Raw genomic sequence first — 21796 nt, forward strand, 5'->3', positions numbered from 1 at the left:
TGACAAATATATAGTCCGTAGACACCACTAAAACCAAGGTATAGGACAGACCGTTCCATCACCCCCAAAACTCCTCCATGACTCTTTGTAGGCAATCCATGCCCTGCACCCCAGCCTCTGGCCACCACTGATCTGTCTCTGTCCCTGTAGTTTTGCCAAGTCCAGAATGTCATGCAAATGGAATCCCATGCTGTGCTGTTCCTGTATCAGTTTATTCTTTTTATCACTGAATTCACTGTTGTAGGGACGTAACACAACATATCTTTTTGTCAGTTAAAGAACTTTTGTGTTATTTGCAGGGTTTTTTTTAATGATTATGAATAAAAGCACTACAGCCATTCAATGGAGGCTTTTGTGCCAACTTAAGTTTTCATTTCTTTTGTGTAAATACCTAAAAGGGCACTTGCTGGGTCATATCTTAAGTATTTTTTTTTTAGCTTCATAAGAAAGTGACATACTTTTCCAAAGTGACTGTACCACTAATTAGTTCCTATCACTAATACATGAGAACACCAGCTGCTCTGCATCTTTGTCAACACTCAAAAATAATTTTAGTCATTCTAATAGGTGGGTACTGATATCACTTTGTGGTTGAAATTTGCATCTTCATAATACTAATGGTGGTAGGCACCTTTACATATGCTTATCAGACACTTCAGTTCCTTCTTTTATGCCACCGGTGCCTTTCAAGCTGCTACCCTGGTGCTGGAGCTCAGAGGGAGTGAGTCTGAGTAGGTGAGTCCGTGTGTGGGTTCTTTAATAGGAACTGTTTGGTGCTCTAGCAATTTCTTCCACTGACTCAGTCCCTGCTGGTTTTTGCAGCCAGAAGTTCTGGGGACTTATCTTACTGACACTGGAACCCTGGGCTGGGGGCCCTGGTGTGGGGCTGGGACTTCTTGCGACATATCCCTCCCAAATTTTTATCCACCACTCGTGGGTGTGGGACCAACCCATTCTGCACCTTCGCGTCTCCTCCTCTCCTACCAGTCTGGATAGATGAGGTTTCTTCAATTTCATAGTTGTCAGACTTCCATTCAACTTGATTTCTGTCAGTTCTGAGTGATGGTTGTTCTCTATTTTAGCTGTAATTTTGATATGGTTGTATGAAGAGGCAAGCCATGTCTGCCTACACCACCATCTTGACTGGAAGTCAGGTTAATTTTGATTTTAATAATGCTGCTATTCTTGTTTATAGGAAATACTCACTGTAAGTACTTGCGGGTCATGTGCCCTCAGGTTGATAATTTCTCTCAAGTAGTTCAGAAAAAAAAAGTGTTTGTAGTGTGCTTGCAATTTTTTGTAAGTTCAAGATTGTTTTATATTTAAAAAATTATTTTTTAAAATTGACCTAAATACATGTCATTTATATGTTCACTTCTGTTTTTAAAAATTACATGGTCAATACCATGTAATTTCTTTTGGGAAAATCAGTATCTAGAATGTTTCATCAGGAATTCAGATTAAATAATTTCAGGTGAAAAGGAACAACTTCAAATGATTTCTATTTTATGTAAACTATGTCCATTGGCAAGACTAGTATTTTAATTCCATATTTTTGTCTATATTTTTAAAAACTAACTGCATTACTTGGTTGAAACATTAAAGTTATTTTTCCATAGAAGTTATAGACATCTCGCTAAGATTTCAAAATAAACTTTAATATATTGAACATGTGTTCAATTTTTATCTAAAATAAGACAAATATTTGTTTTAAAAAAGGATTAATGTGGGTAAATGTGCATGGTTCTAAAGATAAACCTACAATCAAAGCTCTTTAATATGTTATTGATATTTAAACCTATGGCTAAGAAACTGATATTCTTGGCCATTATCTTTCAGAATAAACTACTTCAAACACTGTTAAAAAAAGAAAAAGACAAGGCCTCATACAGCAGTCATATTTACAATATATATAGGTACACCCAAAGGGAAATTATAGCATTGTCCAAATTATCCAAGGAAGCAGTAAATATCTGTCCCAGAAAGACCAGTTAAGCGACTGGCATATTCCAGGTTCCCAGCTCATGCTTGCAGCTAACTCAGATGCTCCAATAGTGGAATGACAGAAAGTTCCTGAAATATTTTAATAGGTATTTTTCTCATTTCATTTTTTGCAGCTCAATCATAGTGTGACTCCATTGTCTATTATTTCACACAATTCTTTCTTTAGAGAAGACTTCATCAAAGCCTTCCTCTAAAACACAAATGTAAACTGCTTGATGGATATCTGTTAGTGCCAGTGGTAAAGATATTGTTTCTGCTCATTACACCACAGTAATCCCTAAGAGAGCTGTGATATCAAAACTCTGGTTTTTGAGAGAATAAAATAATAGGCTGAATGAAACTAGGTGGATCTCAAAATGAATTATCAGTTGGTAAAATCTATTGGGATACTGGTAATAATTTAAACAACGAATGTTTTATAATTATTGCTCTGTTTGTATCCTTTACTTAATAAATGAAAGTAGGCACCTTGTCTTTTATATATCTTTATTTAGAACACACCACGCATTAACACAATGTCAAAAATAATGAAACATCGTTATAAGCTAACATGGGGCTTCCCACATTAAGAACATTTCCCCAAGAAAAAAAAATCTTCGCACCCTAATAAAACTAAAAATCTTTGACAATGAAAGCTTGTACCACAGTGTAAAACCTCCCAATGTCTATATGGTAATTAACTTCTTTTCTATTCAAATCTAAAGCACTGGCAACATTCATTTAGATCACAGATTTTATATAACACTTAATTGTTTGTTCTTAAAAACTAGACATGTAAACTAAAAAAAACTCCTAAATCTAATATAGTTTCCTCAGCAATCCTTGGGGACTTCCTTACCTTTTCAACATTAGTATTTTTCTAATGAAAAGCAAACATCGAGAACAGGGATCTACAATCTACAGTCTGTGTGTCAAATCCAGACTGCCACCTATTTTTGTAAATAAAGCTTTATTGGAACACAACCTCATTCATTTGTTTAAGTTTTGTCTATGGCTGCTTTCCTGCAAAGGCAGGGTTGTATGCATGTGACAGAGACCACATGCTGCTGACCGAAAATAGTTATTATCTGGCCCATTATATAAAAAGTTTGCTCATCCCTGATCTAGAATTCATTTCCATCAATTAAGAGTTTTCATCACTTGAAATGTCACCCACTCTGTTTATCAAACCTCTGAAATCTTGAAATGGAGGCTTGGTTTATTTTTTAGAGTGTTTCTAATTTTCCTTTCCAAAGATTAATTTTTCTGGTCTCTGAGGTCTTGATTTTAATTAACAAGTTCCTGAGGTGCCACCTTCTCCACAACTCAGCATTCAACAGAAATGTATTAAGATGGCCAAAAGGTACAAACTTCCAGTTTAAAATAAATTAAGTCCTGGGGCTGTAATGTATAGTATGGTGAGTATAGTTAACAATACTGTATTAAGTTGCTACGAGAATAGATCTTAAAAGATCTCACCACAAGAACAAAAAATTGTATCATGTGAGGTGATGAATGTTCTCTAAACTTATTGTAGCAATCATTTCACAATACACACATATTATCAAATCACTATCGTGGACACCTAAAACAAATACAGTGTTATATGTCAATTACATCTCAATAAAGCTGGGAAATTTTTTAAAAAGAATAACAAATTTCACAAAGTATTCTTTCTATTCTGGAATGATAAAGGAGTATGGAAGAGAAATAGAAATGACATGTATTTTTAATAAAATTTAAATGATTAACAAATAGTTAAGAACTTCAGCTTAGCCGAATACATTAATGAAAATTTAAAAAATGTACTGAGCACCTCATATGTGAAAACATACATGCTGGCAGGATGGGCAGGGAGGAAACAAAGGTGAATAATATCCACCTTCTGTGTTCTCAAGTGAGGTGGGCCTGCACAGATATGGCAGAATAGCACATAACAGGCAAAATGAAAGCCAGACACCCTTGAAATGGTCCAGAGCATGTGGGAACACAGTCACCAACTGGGCACTTGAGCAAGCACTGCAATCTGAGAATGAGGGGAAAAACGGGCCCCACTGAAGGTGTGGGCAAAGACCTGGAACTCTGGGCAGCAATCATCAAGGAGCTAAACAACAGGCAGCAGGAAAGAACGGGGAGCCACTCCAAATCGCACTTCAGAGTAACATCTGCTGCAGCTGGCGCCAAGCCCTGTGTCCACTAAAGGCAAGGTGGCTCGTCACACTGATCAAGCCTTCCTCCCCAAGTGGAAGAAAAGGCTGCTTAATTCTTCTGTTGCGTCTCTGAGGAACATTCAATCTTATATCTAGACATCTGTTTATTTCAAATTACCAGCATGAAACCAAACTGTAAAAAATCTCCCTCTTAAAACACAAAGCTTGGCCCAGTTATTCCATTTCTTGGTATATATTCAAGAGGTGAAAACATATGCACACAAAAACATGTAAACAAATGCTCATAGCAGCATAATTCATAATAGCTAAAAAAGTGGAAACCACCCAAATTGCCATAAATTGCCATAAAATGAAAATATGGTATACCTTTACGGCGATTATTTAGCCATAAAAAAGAATGAAACAAACCACCTACAGAAAATGTCCAGAATAGTCAAGAGCCATAGAGACAGGAACTATATCAGTGGTTGAGAGCTGGGGTGGGACATGGGAAATGACTGCCATTAGAATCGGGGTTTCTTTTCGGGTGATGAAAGTGTTCTGGAATTGATGGTTGCAAAACTCTATGAGTAAACTAAAACCCAATAAATCATTAAGTTTCAAAGGGTGAATTTTATAGCGTATCCCCATAAAGCTGTTATTAAACAGCAAAGCTTGGGTTTGAAGGGCGGGATATCCAGCCCTGCGAGCCTTTCCTCCGCTTCATCTTTAATCCATAAGTGATAGACCGCACTCCTGGCCTAGAAACTGTTCTTAGGGCCTCTGGACTCATTTTCTGCTGGAGGGTGCCTGGCTGACATCGACCACTACAAAACACACGCCGCGGGCCACTCGGTAACGCCCATGTGAGGGGCGGAGTCGGGGCGACTCCGCTATGGAGCCAGGCTCAGTTTCCAGGCAACAGGGGAAGCCCCGCCCCCTAACCTAACCAATCAGATACGTCTTCGTGCAGAGCGAGAAGCCCCCGTACGTCCGACTGGGAGTGACCTCACAGGCCCTAGGCCCCAGGGAGCCCAGCGCCTGCAGCATCCTCCCCCAACCACGCCGCCCAGCCAATCAGAAGGGAGAGGAATGGGCGTTCTGTGCGTACGACCGTTGCCCCCACGACAGGGCTTTCTCGCCCCACCCCCACTCCTCGGGCCCTACACTCAAGAAACGGGGTTCGGGGCCCGCTGGGCCAGTGGGGAAGGGGGCACTTCCCTCTGTGTGCCTGAGCGGGCGGCCTCCATAAATCTCCCCTTCGGCCGCCCCGTGTAAGGAGAAATTTCCACGAAAAGCACCCGCTCTTAATGGCGGCTGGGGCGGGGTACGCACCTGAGGTCCACGCCAGCGGGCAGCGGCCGGGGGGCCGCGGGGTCCGAGGGCTAGGCCACCGGGGAGCGTACAAAGGCCAAGGGCAGCGGCCGGTACGGCGAAGCGGTGGGGGCGCGGCTTGTGGGTGGCCGTCGAGGGCCTGCTCCCCACTATCCCTCCTTTTTCTCTTTGTCCCCCCCCCCTTTTTTTTTTTGGCTTCCTGGAAGGCAGCCTCAACTCGTGTGTCCGCAGCGCCCCAAGTGGGAGTTGCCGTTTCCGGTGATGCAGAATCCAGTTGAGATGCACACTTTTATTTGGAGGCTCTCAGCCCTGTTTAGCTAAAGGCCAGACACGTTCATCCCTCTCCAGCCTTTGGAATGCTGGCACGTGTCTGGTCTCATCCCTAGATACCGCCTCCAAACGTGGATATCGCTCATTTCATGTACTTTAGCATGATTGCAGTGCATAGCTTTAGAGGGGTGTCACAACTCCAGGGACCGCTGAAGCTGTCTTAAAGTCCCCGAGTTGCTATAAACTGTAACTGTGTGCCCTGACCTTCCCGTGGAGTCAGTGACATAGACAACCAATCAGGAGCGGCCCGTAGTTGATGATAGCAATTTAGCAAATAGTCAAGCTTTATATAGTGTTCTTTAATCCGATTGAGTTACAGCTCCATATTTGTTTTAAATATATCAAAAGAATAGGGTAATAAAACATTTACCCATTGCTCAGATTTAAGATAATATGCCTTATTTATATAAAAAATTATTACACAGTTGAAGACAGTGGCCTCATTTCTCTGTCTTTCCTTGACAAAAGGTAAATGTCTTAATACATGTTCTATACATAATTTCTTTTGCAAAATGATGTGTCCCAAATATGATGACTTTTTTTTTTAGACCCTTCCCTTACGTACCCCCTTCTCTCCCCCTCCGACTACTGTTATTCTGTTTCTTGTTCAATTTTGTTCAATATGCTGACATTTTTTAAGTGGCTATCAAAAATATGCTTCCTAGCAGATGGCTGTTCTTTCTTTTAAATTGACTTTAAAGGTAAAGATAATTCAACAATTAGTTCAGAAAGTACCTGCCTTTTGGACATCATTTTAAAAGATGTTTAGCCCTGGTGGGTAGGTAGCTCAGATGGTTGGAACAGCATCCTGATTCCCCAGGGTTGTGGGTTAGGTCTCTGGTCAGGGCACATACAAGAATCAACCAGTGATTGCCTGAATAAGGGAAATAACAAGTTGGTGTTTCTCTTTCTCCCTTCCTCTTTCTCTCGAAAATCAATTTAAAAAAATGATGTTTGAAAATATTTACATTATGTTAGAGTTGATTCTTATTCAGTAGAGTTATGTTCTATAAAGTCGTAGCAAATGCTGACTTGGCAAGACAGAATCACTGCTCCCAGGGGAAATACAAGGTTAGGCTTTTGCCCAGTTCTGGTCATTACATTTTTGTGACCCCATCAATACATAATCTTGTTATATGTGTGTTTTTGTTTAAAGACACCTTGTTTACTAGATACTGTTGGTTGATTAGTTGAACTCATGGCCAATAGCATTGGAACTCGTGCCTAAGGAAGCTTATCTAGCAAGAATTTTCTATATAAGGCACACATAGCCTTGTGCTTAGGAACACTAGAAAACACTTCAGCACTGCACTTGAGAGGGACTTTAAACAGCAAAACCAACAAAAAACAATAATGTGAAAATATAGCATAAAACAGGCAGTTGCGATAGCTGAAATAAGATGGTTGCTTTGTTCTACCTCAGTTGGGAGTGTGTGTGGTGTGCAGCTCAAATCTGCCACTCTGCACATCTGCAAAACGTTGGTTTTGAGTTTACCTGTACATTTTAGTGAGTGAGTGAATTAACAAATATGTAATTTTTCTCATTTTTAAAAAAGACTTTACTTTTCTTAGAGCGAGGGGAAGGGAGGGAGAGAAACATTGATCAGCTGACTTGTGCCCCAACCGGGGACCGAACCAGCAACCCAGGCATGTGCCCTGACCAGGGATGGAACTGGGGACCTTTCACTTTGCAGGACGATGCCCAACCAACTGAGCCACACCAGTCAGGGTTTCTCATTCTTTCTTGAACCCATTCCAGTTAACCCACACGACTCCATTAAAAGTGTTTTTTCCAAGGTCACAAGTGACGTCCTCATTGCTAAATCTATAGTCATTTTTCAGTCCATGAATTACTTTATGTATCAGCACTTGACATAACCAATCACTACATCCTCTGAAACACTTCTAGGCTTCTAAGAAACCACACTTGATTGTTGTTCTGCCTACTTTTCTGGCTGTTCTCCTCAGTTTATTGCAAACTCCCCATTCCCACCCCTCGCCCAACCTTTACATGGAGCACTAACTCAAGATTTAGTCTTGGATCTCTTTCCCTTCTGCTCTCACTCCTTCAATGACTTTGTCCAGTCTTGGGGCCTTAAATACCATTGAAATGTTTATGACTCTCAGTGTGTATCTCTGGCATCAACCATTCCCCTCAACTCCAATCTATGTAACCAATTGCCTACTTTGATGTCTACACTTGGAGGATAAATAAGCACCTTAAGGAGAACATGTCTCACCCTCTCCACAGTTCCTCCTGCAGTCTCCCCTTTCTCAATGAAACTCCATTCTTCCAGTTACTCAGGACAAAAACCGTAGAAGCATCCTTCTCCTGTCCCTGACACTAATCCTTCTGACAGCTTAGTCAACTCTAACTTGACTAAGATTCTACCACTTTCTTAACACCACTATCACCACACTGGTCTTTGCAATGTAGTCTTTTGCAATTAAATACCACTTTATCTCCCTAATTCTGCCCTTATCTCTCTTCAGATTATTGTTAACAACATCCAGAAGAAGTCTGTAACTAGTAACTCATTTCATGCCTCTGCTCAAAAGTGGTCTAATAATTCCATCTCAAGGTAAGAGTACAGGTTCTAACCTGTTTCTACCCAAGCAACTAAAAAACAAGCAAAATACATCGTAAAGGAAAATTAGGAGCAAGTTCTTGGCACTAAATTTGCCAATTTAAGTGAAGTGTACAAATTCCTTGAAAGACAAATTACCAAAACTCCAGAGAAATAGATAACTTGAATAGACCTATATTTACTAAAGAAATTGTAATTTAGTTAAAAATCTTTTCACATAGAAAATTACAGACCCAGATGACTTAACTGGTGATTTTTATGAAACATTTAAGGTAAAAGAAATCTTCCCAAAAGTTAAAGAGAAGGATATCTTTCTAACTCATTTTATGATTCCAGCATTGCCATGATATCCAGACCAAAGACATTGCAAGAGAAGTAAAGCACAGACTAATATCCCTCACGAACATAAATGTAAAAATTATCAATAAACTTTTTCATTAAAAAATTGTTAAAATGATAAATTTTGTTATGTATATTTTACCACAATAAGAAATTTTTGAAGGTGAAAATCCTCCCACTACGTGATGCAGGCATTCCACTTACAGGTATCTACCTACGATAAATAAAATATATGTCAGTACAAAGACTTGCCCATGAATGTTCACAAGCAGCTTAATTCATTATATCTGATGCAAGAAACAAGCAAATGTCGATCAACAAGTGAATTAACAAGAAAATATTGGTATGTCCATATAATGGAGTGATACTCAGCAATAAAAAATAATGAATTCTGGGTATAGGCAAAAACATGGATTAATCTCCAAAATCATCATACTAAGTCAAAGAAGCCAGACATAACAGAGCCATATTTTATGACTATGTATACTTATTATTATTCTAGAAAGTGCTTCATATTCTAGGAACTAATATTATAATGGTGGAAAACAATATCAACTTCTTAGCACCAGGGGTGGAGAAAGGGATGGGTTACAAAAGACATGAGTATGTTTTGTGGGAAATGGAATTATGCTGTATGTTGATTGTGATGATCTCAAACAGGTGAATGAATACATTACACATTTTTCAAAATTTATCAAACTGTACAGTTTAAATGAGTGCAGTTTATTATATATAAATTATACCCCATATTAAGAAAATCAGCTCTTCACATTTCTGTATCATGAAATGCTTAAGCATATACAGGCACATTGTTCTCACTAAAATCATATTACCACTGCTGTTTTCCAATCACAACAATTTTTTTTAAATTTATTTTTTGTTATTTTTAGAGAGATGGGAAGGGAGGGAGAAAGAGAGGGAGAGAAACATCGATGTGAGAGAGACATTGATCTGTTGCCTCTTGAACATGCCCTGACTGGGGACCAAACCTGCAACCCAGGCATGTGCCTCATTCAGGAATTGAATCAGTGGCCCTTCACTTTGTAGGACAACCCCCAACTAACTGAGCCACATAAGTCAGGACAACCACAACAATTTTTAATAAGAGCATATGGTTTAACAAAATAAGATTTGTTTAAAAATCATTGTTTGCCCTGGCCAGGTGTCTTGGTTAGAGTGTTGTCCTGATGTGCCAAGGTTGTGGGTTCAATCTCTGGTGAGGGCATATACCGGGGGCAACCAGTGAATGCATGAATCACTGAAACAACAGACCTCTCTCTCTCTCTCAAATTCTATTGAAAAGATAATTGTTTATTTAATACTTATCTCATTTAAATAATTTGTATAATTTATAACCTATATATTAGTATGTGTGTAAGTAATTTGTATGTATTTTTTCATGTTCACAAATTTTACCCATAGGGATGTGTAATCAAAATAATTTGGAGACTACTGCCCTAAAAAGTGGGAAATCCTGTTCTCAGAAAACTGAAAAGAACTTATCTGTAAGCAAAGGTTTAAAACCATTCAAGAAGATAATTGAAACCCATAGTAAGATTAGAGTATACCACATTTATGTGATATAAGAAAATTCAAGATGGTAAAATGTCATTTTTATCCTAGTTAATTTCTCTCAATTAGCTCATAAATTTAATGCAACCAGTAAAAACCCCAGTGGGATTTTAAAATACAACTTGACAAGATGATTTTAAAATTTATATGAAAGTCAATGTTATGAATAGCAAAGACAATGTTGTAAAAGAATAAAGAAGAAAGACTTGATTGAATAAAAATCAAAGCATATTATAAAGCTGTAGCAGTTGAAACCTTGTCATATTGGTTCAAGAATAAATCAGCCTGACTGGTGTGGCTCAGCTGGTTGGAGCGGCCTTCCATAAACTGAAAGGTTTTGGGTTTGATCCCCTGTAGAGTCACATACCTGGGTTGTGGGTTGGCTCTCCGGTTGGAGCATGTTCGGGAGGCAGTCAGCTTATTGACGTTTCTCTCTCACATCCATGTCTCTCTCTCTCTCTCTCTCTCTCTCTCTCTCTCTCTCTTCCTCTCTGTCTAAAAAAGCAATGTAAAAAAAGTTCTTGGGTGCAGATAAAACAATTTTTTAAAAAACTTAAAAGATTTTATTTTTGTTTAGAGAGAGGGGAAGGGAGGGAGAAAGAGGGAAAGAAAAATGGTTGTGCGACATGCCCTCAACTGGGGACCTGGCCCACAACCCAGGCATGTGCCCTGACTGGAAACTGAACAAGCCACCTTTTGGTTTGCACTCAACCCACTGCCAGGGCATAATTCTTTTTTTAATTAATAAAAAAGTAAATCAGAAATGAATAGTTTCCACAAATTGACCCATGTATATGGAAATTTATTATATGTTATAAGTGGCATTTCGATGGACTTGGGGGGATTGTAGGGGGAGGGGGGTGCTGGGCGGAGGGGAGCAAAGGAAAAAAAATTGGAACTATTTTAACAATATAATCAATAAAATATACTTAAAAAAAATAAAGTCTGTTAATAGCCAATAAATTATTTTCGAACAATCAGATATCTGTTTGAAAAATATTGATAAGTATACAATCTGGTCTCTCATTCTATTCATAAAAATCAAATCCAAATCTAAATATAAAAATAAAAGTATTAGGTTAAGTGTTTTAAACTGTTACAGAATATCTTTATATCTTGGATAAAAACAGTCTTTCTAAAGCAAAAGATCTATTGGATAAAATTAATAAAACTATATCGAAATAACATTTTGTAGGCAAAAAGATATTAAGGACAGAATAACATATTTCAACACATAAGGATTTCTATGCAGAATATACATATAAATTACTTCCATAAATTAATGAGACAAACAACCCAATAGAAATGTGGCCAAGGATATGAATAGACAAACTGTTCTCAGTGGAGGAAACATGAAATGCCAGTTATCAGATGTTCAACCTTTCTAGAGATGACAGAAATACAGAGTAAATAAAAATGAGATATGCTTTAGGTATTAGAATGACAAACATTTAAGAAGTTTGGGTCAGGGGTTGGGTATATGAAAAAAATGAATCCACTCATATACTGTTGTAACACATCTGTTGCAGAACAAATTAATACTATCTATTAAGGTTTTTTTACGTGAACATTTCCTATGACCCAGCAGTTCCGTTAATCAGTATCAACCCATGAGATACCCTCACTCAGGTGCAAAAGGAAACTTGTACAAGGATGTTCCTTGTAATGGCAAAAAATGGAAACCACCCAAATGCCCACCAAGAGAAGAATGGTTAAATAAGATGTAGTTTATTCATACTAACATACAAGAGTGAGAAATAATGGGATATGCCTAAAAATTATTATAGAATTATCTTCAGTATAGTGTTGGCATGAAAAGACAAAGTTGCAGAATAAGATACATTCCAATTTTCTTTAAATACATGCACACACAAAAATAAGATAGTATTTTTCTGTGGCACCAAATATATGTGCAGCGCTTTAGCCTCATCCATATATAGTGGGATGGTATTTTTAAAAATTTTTTACTGTATTTTTTCCTTTACCATTTCATATATAGTGTTTTATTGTTGTTTTTTTTTTTTTTTACAAAAGTAAAAATCACACATTAGTTGCATAATTGAAAGTTAATAAAAATGAAAATATACTAACTAAATTCACTCTTTCCCAAATTAGAGAATTTCTGCTACTCCAAATTAACAAAGAAATTAGAACATCTGAGGACAACATCATTAGAGGTAGTGGGAAAATTTAGCCTGGGTAACATTAGCAAACGTTTTAATACATTCGGGTAGCTGATACTCTGCTGCAGGGCCGTCTTTTTCAAGCAACAAATTGGACAAAAATGCAAGTACTGTATTTGCCAGCATACAGCCAGTATACGAATATAAAACCAACCAGGTTTTAATATGAAAGCGCAGTTGTGACTATAACTTGAGCTGTTAACTGGAAGTAACAGGCTTTTAGGCTTTTACCCTGTTTCTCAGTAAACAGGAGTCACCAAATTGGTAGGCAAGCATCGCCGTCTAGTGGCTATGTTTCGCATTGCAGCGTTCATCGGAGCACCCTTTTGTCCCCCAAATCTCAAACCAGAGGTTCTCCGTTTTGGATATCCCTTAAAAGTAAAATGTTTTAGATTCAAGAGACTCACATAGGATTATATATTTTTAAATTCTGACAATTTAAGATGTTTTAAAATCCCACCTTCTACCAGCATTACAAGTTTGTAAAGGGACAGATATTTAAAACTGAAAAATTAGGCCATAAACTTAGATAAAGGAATAGTTATAAAACAACAGTTGAAAATTGTATATGCATGTCATATAAGTATCTCATAACTGTATTAAGAATTGGGATGGTTAATTTATGAAAAACAATTAAAAAATTTATATGCATTTCATACATATATAAATATCTCAAACTGCATTAATAATTGAGATGGTTAATTTTATGTGTCAACTCAACTGGGCCACAGGATGGATATCCAGATAAGTGGTTAAGCATTATTTCTGACTGTTTCTGCGAAGGTGTTTCTGGACGAGATCAGCGTTTAAATTGGTAGACTGAGTAAAGACATTTCTCTCCCCAATATGCGTGGGCCTCATCCAACCCACCAAGGACCCAAAGAGAAGAAACAGGCAGAGGAAGGTTGGAAAAGGCACAACCATGGTTCAGGGATGGTAGGGTCACTGTAGTGCTGTGTGCTTGGGAACTCTGCAGGGATCCATTTTGCAGTGGGCCAAGGGAAGTCTTTCATGGGGGGCACCTCATAGGAGGTTCTCTGCCATGACATTGCACCAGGGAGCTGCTGGAGGAGGTGTTGGCTGCTCTGTGTTGCTCGCCACCAGTTGTTGCAGGAGCTGGGTGTTGGAGAAGGTATTCAGGCACCTGAAACCAGGGATGAAGACCTCTTTCTCCTACTCTGTTTCTCCAGGAAAAATATTTAAAGGGCCCATCTTTATTTTTCCAGAGCAGTCAGTGAAGAGTGGATTTGTAGCTGACAGGCAATAAATTGATAGCTGATATAACTGGCATGGAGAATGTGAAAAATGGGCTCTCATTTGTGAAATTAGCGCTAAACAAGACTTGGAAACCAGATTTTTAAGCTATTCTCCCCCTTACGTGGACAAGGTATGAGGATCCAGTGAAGCCTTCACTCTTAGAGATGGTCTGTCAACTATAATGCCACCTGCTCTTAAAAGGGAAACAAAATTCTGTGTCTGTAATGTTCTAGCTGCTTTGAGAAAATCTTTCATGCACAGGGCTGGTAGTTGCATCAAAAAGGACAGAGAGCTGAAACTTCCCTGAACTTACAGTTTTACAGATCATATGATCCCTACTTCCTAATGAATGTTTTAAAGTAAATGTCTATGTGACAAGATTTGGCTTGAGACTTGCTTTTATCATAACCTAGTAATGAAGTTGTGGGGCATAGTTAACCATGACCAATGCAAAGTTTTTGGTGGCTATCATCATCTACCAAAAACAATCTAAGAGCTGTGTTTTGGGCGAGCTTAAGCTGCTTGGGTCCCTTAGCAGCACAGGCACCCAAGCAGTCTCTCACCTTTGTCCTTTGTCCTGCTGTAACCTTGCCTAAGAACACTTCCCAGTATATCTAATGGCTCACACTTTCATTTCTTCATGCCTTGGCTCTTTATATGTTAATGGTGTCCTCTGAGAACTAAGAACTAGAACACCAACACAGAATTAAATGGGCAAGGATTTTATTAGGGAAAATGTTCTGTAAGAGAAAACGGAGGTGCGGCAGAGCCTGGGAAAGCTGGGAGAGCCATCAGGCCTTGATGCAAGTCTGACCCTAAGTGAGGGTGAGAGAGAGGGGAGGCTGGGTCAAAGTGTCCTGGAGTGCAGTATAGTCTAAGGAAGGTTTAGTAAGGCCACTGTGGGGGGGTTCTCCAGCCAATGCTGACCATCAGAGGAGTCCATGCTTCCCAGGAACCAGTCAGCCTGAGTGTGTATTCTTGCTTTGCTGAGTCAGGGAAGCATGACCTCAGTGTAAACAGAGGATAGAGTTTATTGCCCAGCAGACTCTTGATCTCATAGCTTTGGCCAATTATGTTCCCTGTAGTTGGAGGCCTTTGAGGAGCAGTTTCATGGCTACCACATTTTATCAGTTTTCCCACGTCACCCTTTATAAAACAGCCCCACAGAACGGTAAAACATCAACCACATTTCTCCACAGAACAGTAAAAACACCTTTCACAGACTGAATACAAGGCGCATTCCAAAACAACAAAGTAACTGGTCTTGGGAGTATATTAAAAGTGGATTACTTGAGGGTATTAAGCAATATAAAAAGAACGAGAAAAAAAGGAAGCAAGGGAAGGAAGAAATAGTTTGCCCTCGGCATTTGGGACTAGTATTTGGGAACATGGTCATGGATCATAATGGGCTGCAAGATCCTACAGGCCATAAAATCCAAACACCTCATTTATGAAAAAAGTTTCATGTCGTGCGTTAATTTTTTTTACCTCCTTATTTTGGAAGTGAGATCCAGAGAAAGGAGACAATTTCCCAGCACCATGTAGCAAGTCAGTAGCAGAGTCAGGACTGGAACCCAGGTCCTTACACTCTTGAATCATTCATTCACGTGGAAGTCGTCCCTTGTTCCTGGTGGCATGCTAAACCCTAGTACAAAATTGTTGAGACTAATCAGAATAAACTGAAGTTCCTGCCTTCACGCAACTTCAAAGGAGGTGCTGGAATTGAAACTTAGAAAATGAGGAGTTTGCTAGACATCTGCAGGGAGTGAGGCAGCGGGCAAAGGAGGGAGGTCTGACACGGCACTAGGTTTCAAAAGTTACAAGTAGAACCACCTGACTCACGTGGAGTGACAGGCTGAGGATCAAGGTGACTTGGGAGGAGAATGCACTGACGACAGCAGAGAACCGCTGCAGGCTTTTGGACAACGAATAGTAAGAGCTACATTCTGTCTCACTGTGGCTGGAGCCGGCCTGAATGGCTTGGTAGCTCACGGGAGCAGGAACAGCTGCAACTCGGTAAGAAATGACGAGGGACAGTGGCAAAGGGAGTAAAACAGAGTAGGGGGTGCTACCTTGGAGTTGCACAGAGTGGGCCACTCCTTAAGTTTTACTTCTGCTGATTGCTAAGTGAAGGGCCTTGCAACAAAAGGAAAGCGCCCCCCGACAGAGCAAAAGCTCAGCAAACGTACATTGTGCGGGAAGGGAAGTGAGTTCAGGCCACCTGATGGAGTTCGGACGAAGGTCCGCGCGCACTATGCGGGCGGGGCCAGGCCCGGGTCCCCAAGGTGCGCTCACTTCGGTTCCTTGGTGCCTGGCCCCGCCCAGCCCTCCCTCCAGCTGGGGCCCTGCGCTTCCCTCAGCACCTCTGCTTCCAGCCAGTAGCAAACGTGGTGGCAGGCTTTTCCGCCGGGTAGTGGGGTTAAGGGTCACGCAAGATGGCGGCGCCCAGGAGCAGCTGAGGCGTGAGGCCGAGTATGGGGCCAGCGGCGCTGGCGGCGGGGGCTCGGCTGGGGCGATGGCTAAGCGGGCCGGGCCCCGGGCCATGGCGAGGGCACTGGACAGCGGCCGGGCGTTCGCGGAGCCGGCGCGAGGCGGCGGAGGCCGAGGCCGACGCGCCCGTGTTCCAGTACGTGGGCGAGCGCGCGGCTCGCGTTGACCGCATCTTCGTGTGGGGCTTCAGCTTCTCCGGGGCGCTGGGCGTGCCCACCTTCGTGGTGCCCAGCTCTGGGCCTCAGCCCCGCGCCGGCTTGCGGCCGCGCCGCAGGATCCAGCCCGTGCCCTACCGCCTGGATCTGGATCAAAAGGTGCAACCTCTTTCTTCCCCCTCCCGAGGCACTTGGCGCTCTTGGAGAAGTTGGCGACTCTGGGTGGTCAAACTTCGGGCAGGGCGACCCCGGAGCGGGCAGCAGGCCCAGGAGGGGAAGGCGTGAGACGGGCGCTGCCCACATTCACCGAGTGGCTGGAATGTGCCGGGTGTTGTCATTCGCACATGACCCCAGCAGTCGGGGTTGTCACCCCAGTCACAGAGAAGGGAAGGGAAGGCTCAGAGAGGTTAAGGGACAGGTCCCAGGTCTCACAGCTGGTAGGGCACGTACAGTAGGAGTCTCACTCGGGCCGGGAGACCCCAGATTCCCATTGTTAGGAAAGGCGGCTTGAGAGGGGCCGAGAAAAGGGGCCGGCTGGACTCGGTGACCAACTCGAAAGGAAGGGTTAACCGGAGAGGGAACAGGAATGAGAGAGATGGGTGAGCGGCCCAAACCCACGAGAAAGGTTTGCGCAGGAGGCCTCCGACTTCACTCGGAGTGGAAAGATCACGGCCAAGCGCAGCTCCAGCCCGGCGGTCATCTCGGAAAGCAGCGCTCAGACCAGCACTGGATGCTTAGGGATGGATGGCAGTGCGAGTCTTGCTGGGTGTTGAGAAAGAAGCAGATTTGACAGGTTTGGCTCCTGACTTCTATCAAGGATAACAAACGATCCTTTAACTGAAAAGGGGAGGTCAAGAGAACCAGGGGATTTAAGCTCAAGGTGATGAAAAGTTAGATTGTTTACTTCGTATATTGAGTTGTACAAGTTAATGTATTCTGGCTCCAGGTTCTTAATCACATATGTGATGATGCAGATATTTTCTGCCAGGTTGTGCCTTTTTAAAATTTTTTATTAATAGTGATCTTTGGAGAGCAAGTTTTTAATTTTGATGAAATTAAGTTGATCAGTTTTTCTCCTGTGGATCATGCTTTTCGTATCATATCTAAGAAATCTTTGCCTAATGCAAGCTCACAAAGATAATTTTCCTGTTTTCTTCTAGAAGATTTTTAGTTTTGGTTCTTATATTTAGGTCTATGAACCAGCCGTTTAAATTGATTTTTTGTGTGTGTGTATGGTATGGGGTAAGGTTTTTTGTTTTTGTTTTTTGCATGTGGGAAATGTAAGTCTTCCAGCTTTGTTGTTGTTTATAAAAAACTTTTGGCTGTTCTGGGTCTTTTGCTTTTCCATATGAATGTTAGGATTGGCTCACCGATTTCTGCAAAAATGCTTGCTGGAATATTGATAGGGATTGTGTTGGATTTGTAGATCGCTTTGGACTCAAATGCCATCTGACGATTTTGTGTCTTCCATTCTGTGAACAGAAAATGTCTTCCCATTTGTTTACACCTGCATTTTCTTTCAGCTCTTGTTTTGCAGTTTTCAGTGTACAACTCTTGCACTTCTTTCGTTAAATTTAGTTAAATTTATGCCTAACTCTTTTATTCTTTTTGATGCTATTGTGAATAGAATTTGTTCTTAGTTTAATTTTTGGAGTGTTTGTTGCTACTATGTAGAAAAATACAATTGGTTTTTGTATGTTGACCTTATATCTTGTGACCTTGATATGTATAGATTTTTGTGTATTCCTTAGGATTTTCTGCATATAGGATCATGTCTGTGAATAAAGGCAGTTTTACATCTTTATTTCCAATTTGAATGCTTTTTATTTCTTGCTTGATTGCACTGTTACGTAGAAATAGTGAAAGCCAACATCCTTGCCATATTTTTGATCTTCGGGAAATAGTATTTAGTCTTTCACAATCAAGTATGTTGTTTATAGATGCCATTTATCAGTTTGAGGATGTTCCCTTCTTGTCCTACTTTGTTGAGAGTTTCTTTTCTTTTTCGAAATCACAAATGGAGATTGGATTTTGTCAAATGCTTTTTCTGTGTCTACTAAGGTGATTGTATGGTTTTGTCTTATTCTAGTAATAGAATATAGCACATTAGTTAATCTTCGGATATTAAACCAAAAATTTGGTTTGCTGATATTCTGTTGAGAATATTTTTCTTGTGATGTCTTTGTCTGGTTTTGTCCTCAGAGAAGGAGTTTCTGGAAGAGTTTGAAAGAATTGATATTATGTCTTATTTAAACATTTGGTAGAATTCACCAGTGAAGCAGTTCATTTGGGCCTGGGCTTTTCTTTGTATGAGGAGGTTTCTGGGTTACTTATTTATATATTTTTTACTAATTCAATTTTTTCTTCTTGAGTCAGTTTTGGTAATTTGTGTCTTTCTGGGAATTTGTCCATTTCATTTCAGTTATCTAATTTGTTAGCATAAAGTTGTTTATAGTATTCACTTATAATCTTACATTTCTGTAGGGTGGGTTAGTGATGTCCCCTTTTTCATTGTTTAGTCTAACTTAGTATTCATTAACATCTAGTTTAATTATTTTTTCTGTTGTTTTTCTGTTTTTTGTTTCATTGATTTCCAGTTGAATTTTTATTATTTCTTTTCTTCTGCTTGCTTTAGGTTTAGTTTGCTCTTCTCTTTTAGTTTCTTAAGGTAGTAGGTTAGGATATTGTTGGATTTTTTTTTTTTTTAATGTAGGTGTTTATGGCTATAATTTTTCCTCTAAGCACTGTTTAGCTGTAGCCCATAAATTCTAATATGTTGTATTTTTGTCTCATTCATTTAAAGTATTTAGTTTCTTTTTTTATTACTTATTTGACCCATGAGTTATTTAGAAGTATTTAATTTCCAAATACTGTGGATTTCCTAATTTTTTATTTTACTGATTTTCAATTTAATTCTCTTGTGGTTGGAAAACATACTTGATTTAATTTTAGTTCTTTTTTAAAAAGATTATATTTATTTTTATTTTTAAAGATATTATTTATTTATTTTTAGAGAGAGGGGAAGGAAGGGAGAACGAGAGGGACACATCAAATGTGTGGTTGTCTCTCGCACACCCCCAACTGGGGACCTGGCCTGCAACCCTGGCATGTGCCCTGACTGAAACCGGCAACCCTTTGGTTTGCAGGCTGGCGCTCAGTCCGCTGAGCCATACCAGCCAGAGCTATTTATTTATTTTTAGAAAGAGAGGAAAGGTGGGAGAAAGAGAAGGAGAGAAACATTCATGTGAGAGAGAAACGTCAGTCGGTTGCCTCTTGGACACGTCCCAACATGGGGCCAAACCTAAAACCCAGGCATGTACCCTGACTGGGAATTGAACCAGCAACCTTTCACTTTGCAGGACACCCAACCAACTGAGCCATACTGGTCAGGGCTAATTTTAGTTCTTTTAAATATGCTGAAACTTTGTTTTATAGCCTAGCATATGATCTATCCTGGAGAATATATCTATCCTGGTTCCATTTGTGCTAGAAAACTGTATTTTGCTGTTGTTTGGGTGAATGTCAGATTTTAGATGACAGGTATGCTTGAAAACTATGTGCATGTTAATGTTGTTTGTGGGTGTCAGGTTATAGATGACACCCACCCACTTGGGTCAATAGTGTTGTTCAAGTTTTTATATACTTTATGATGTTCTGCCTGTTTGTTTTATCTGTTATTGATAGTGGGATATGGACATCCTTCAACTGTTGTTGAATTGTCTGTTTCTCCATTCAGTTCTTTCAGCTTTTGCTTCATGTATTTTGTGGCTTTGTTTCTAGGTGCAAACATATTTATGGTTGTATTTCTTGATTCATTGATCCTTTTATTATTATAAAATGCCTTCTTTGTCTTGAGTGACATTTTTTTGTTTTCAATTCTGTTTTGTCTGATATTAGTGTAGCTGCTCCAGCTCTTTTATCATTGTTGTTGGCTGCTTATGTCATTTGCTAACTTTTCACTTTCTGCCTTTTTGAATCTTTTAATCTAAATGTGTCTCTTTTGGCTACATATAGTTAGATCCTGTTTTGTTTTTGTTTTTGTTTTTTTTAATCCATTCTACCAATTTCTGCCTTTCAATTGGAATGCTTAATCCATTTACATTTAATGTAATTTACTAAGGTAGGCTGTATGTCTGCTATCTTGTTATTTGTCTGATGTCTTTTTATTTCTCTGCCTCTCCATTTGTGCCTTTTGTGTTAAATAGCTACTTTGTAGTGTACCATTTGAATTCCCTGGTTATTTCTTTTATCTCCCCTTGTTATTTCTTTTACTATGTTTTTTACAGTTTTCTTTTTTAAATGGTTGTCCTTGGGTTACATTTTAACTTAAAACAATCTAATTTGGATTACTACTAAGTTAATTTCAATACTGTACACAAACTCCATTTCTATATAGCTCCAACCCTTCCTGCCCCTCTAGTGTGCTATTATTGTCATAAATTACATATTTATACCTTGTATGCCCACTAATACGTATTTATAATTATTACAGTTTTCTTTTACTCCGGGAGAAAAAGTTACAAACAGAAAATACATGTATACTGTCTTTTATATTTTTATCCATTAAAAATGTATTTACTGATGCAGTGACTTTTACCAGTGTTCTTTATTTCTTCATGTGGATTTGAATTACTGTCTTGTGTCCTTTTATTTCAGACTCAGGACTCCCTGTAGTGTTTCTTGTATGGCAGATCTGCTAGTAGTGAATTCTTTCCATTTTTATATATTGGGTAATAGCTTTATATCTTCTTTCTAAAAATATTTTTAAAAAATAGCTTTATTGATAAATAATTCACACACCAAACAATTCACCTCTTTAAAGTGTATAGTCGGTGGCTCTCGGTATATTACATATTAGTTTCTAAAATTGTGGTAAAATATATAATAAAATTTTCTATTTTAACAATTTTTAAGTGTAATTCATTGACATTAATTACTTCAGTGTTGTGCAGCCATCACCACTATTTATTTCTAAAACTTTTCAGAAACTGACTATTAAGCAGTAACTCCCCATTTTCCCTGCTCCCAGTCCCTGGTAACTGCTAATCTACTTTTTGTCTCTGTGAATTTGCCTATTATAGATATTTCCTATACGTGGAAATATGCAATATTTGTCCTTTTGTGTCTAGCGTATTTCACTTAGCATAATGTCTACAAGGTTCATCCATATTGTACCATGTATCAGAAACTCCTTTTTACCACTGAATAATATTCCATTTTATGTATATACCACATTTTGTTTATCCATTTGTCTCTTGATGGACATTTGGGTTGTTTCCACCTTTTGGCTATTGCAGATATGCTGCAATGAACATTGGCGTACAGGTATCTTAGTCGCTGTTTTCAATTTTTTTTGTGTATATGCATAAGAATGGAGTTGCAAGATGATATGGTAATTATATTTTTAACCTTTT

The 21796-nt window shown here is 39.4% G+C and overlaps 2 protein-coding genes across 2 annotated transcripts in view; one reads left to right on the plus strand and one right to left on the minus strand.

The window, feature by feature from the left end:
• LOC150009127 (general transcription factor II-I repeat domain-containing protein 2B) overlaps nt 1–5503 on the minus strand; it is a 62518-nt gene extending 57015 nt beyond the window's left edge. The window contains exon 1 of the mRNA XM_090276900.1: nt 5469–5503. The gene's annotated coding sequence lies outside the window, so the exon portion shown is untranslated. The remainder of the gene's footprint in view (nt 1–5468) is intronic.
• Nucleotides 5504–16143: 10640 nt separating this feature from the next.
• Nucleotides 16144–21796, plus strand: part of RCC1L (RCC1 like) — a 42588-nt gene continuing 36935 nt past the window's right edge. The window contains exon 1 of the mRNA XM_090276903.1: nt 16144–16541. Within this exon, the coding sequence (XP_090133029.1) occupies nt 16212–16541 (330 nt within the window). The 5' untranslated portion in view covers nt 16144–16211. The remainder of the gene's footprint in view (nt 16542–21796) is intronic.

Source organism: Furipterus horrens, unplaced genomic scaffold, assembly GCF_987537825.1.
Source record: "Furipterus horrens unplaced genomic scaffold, mFurHor1.1.pri manual_scaffold_5, whole genome shotgun sequence".
Classification (NCBI taxonomy): Eukaryota; Metazoa; Chordata; class Mammalia; order Chiroptera; family Furipteridae; genus Furipterus; species Furipterus horrens.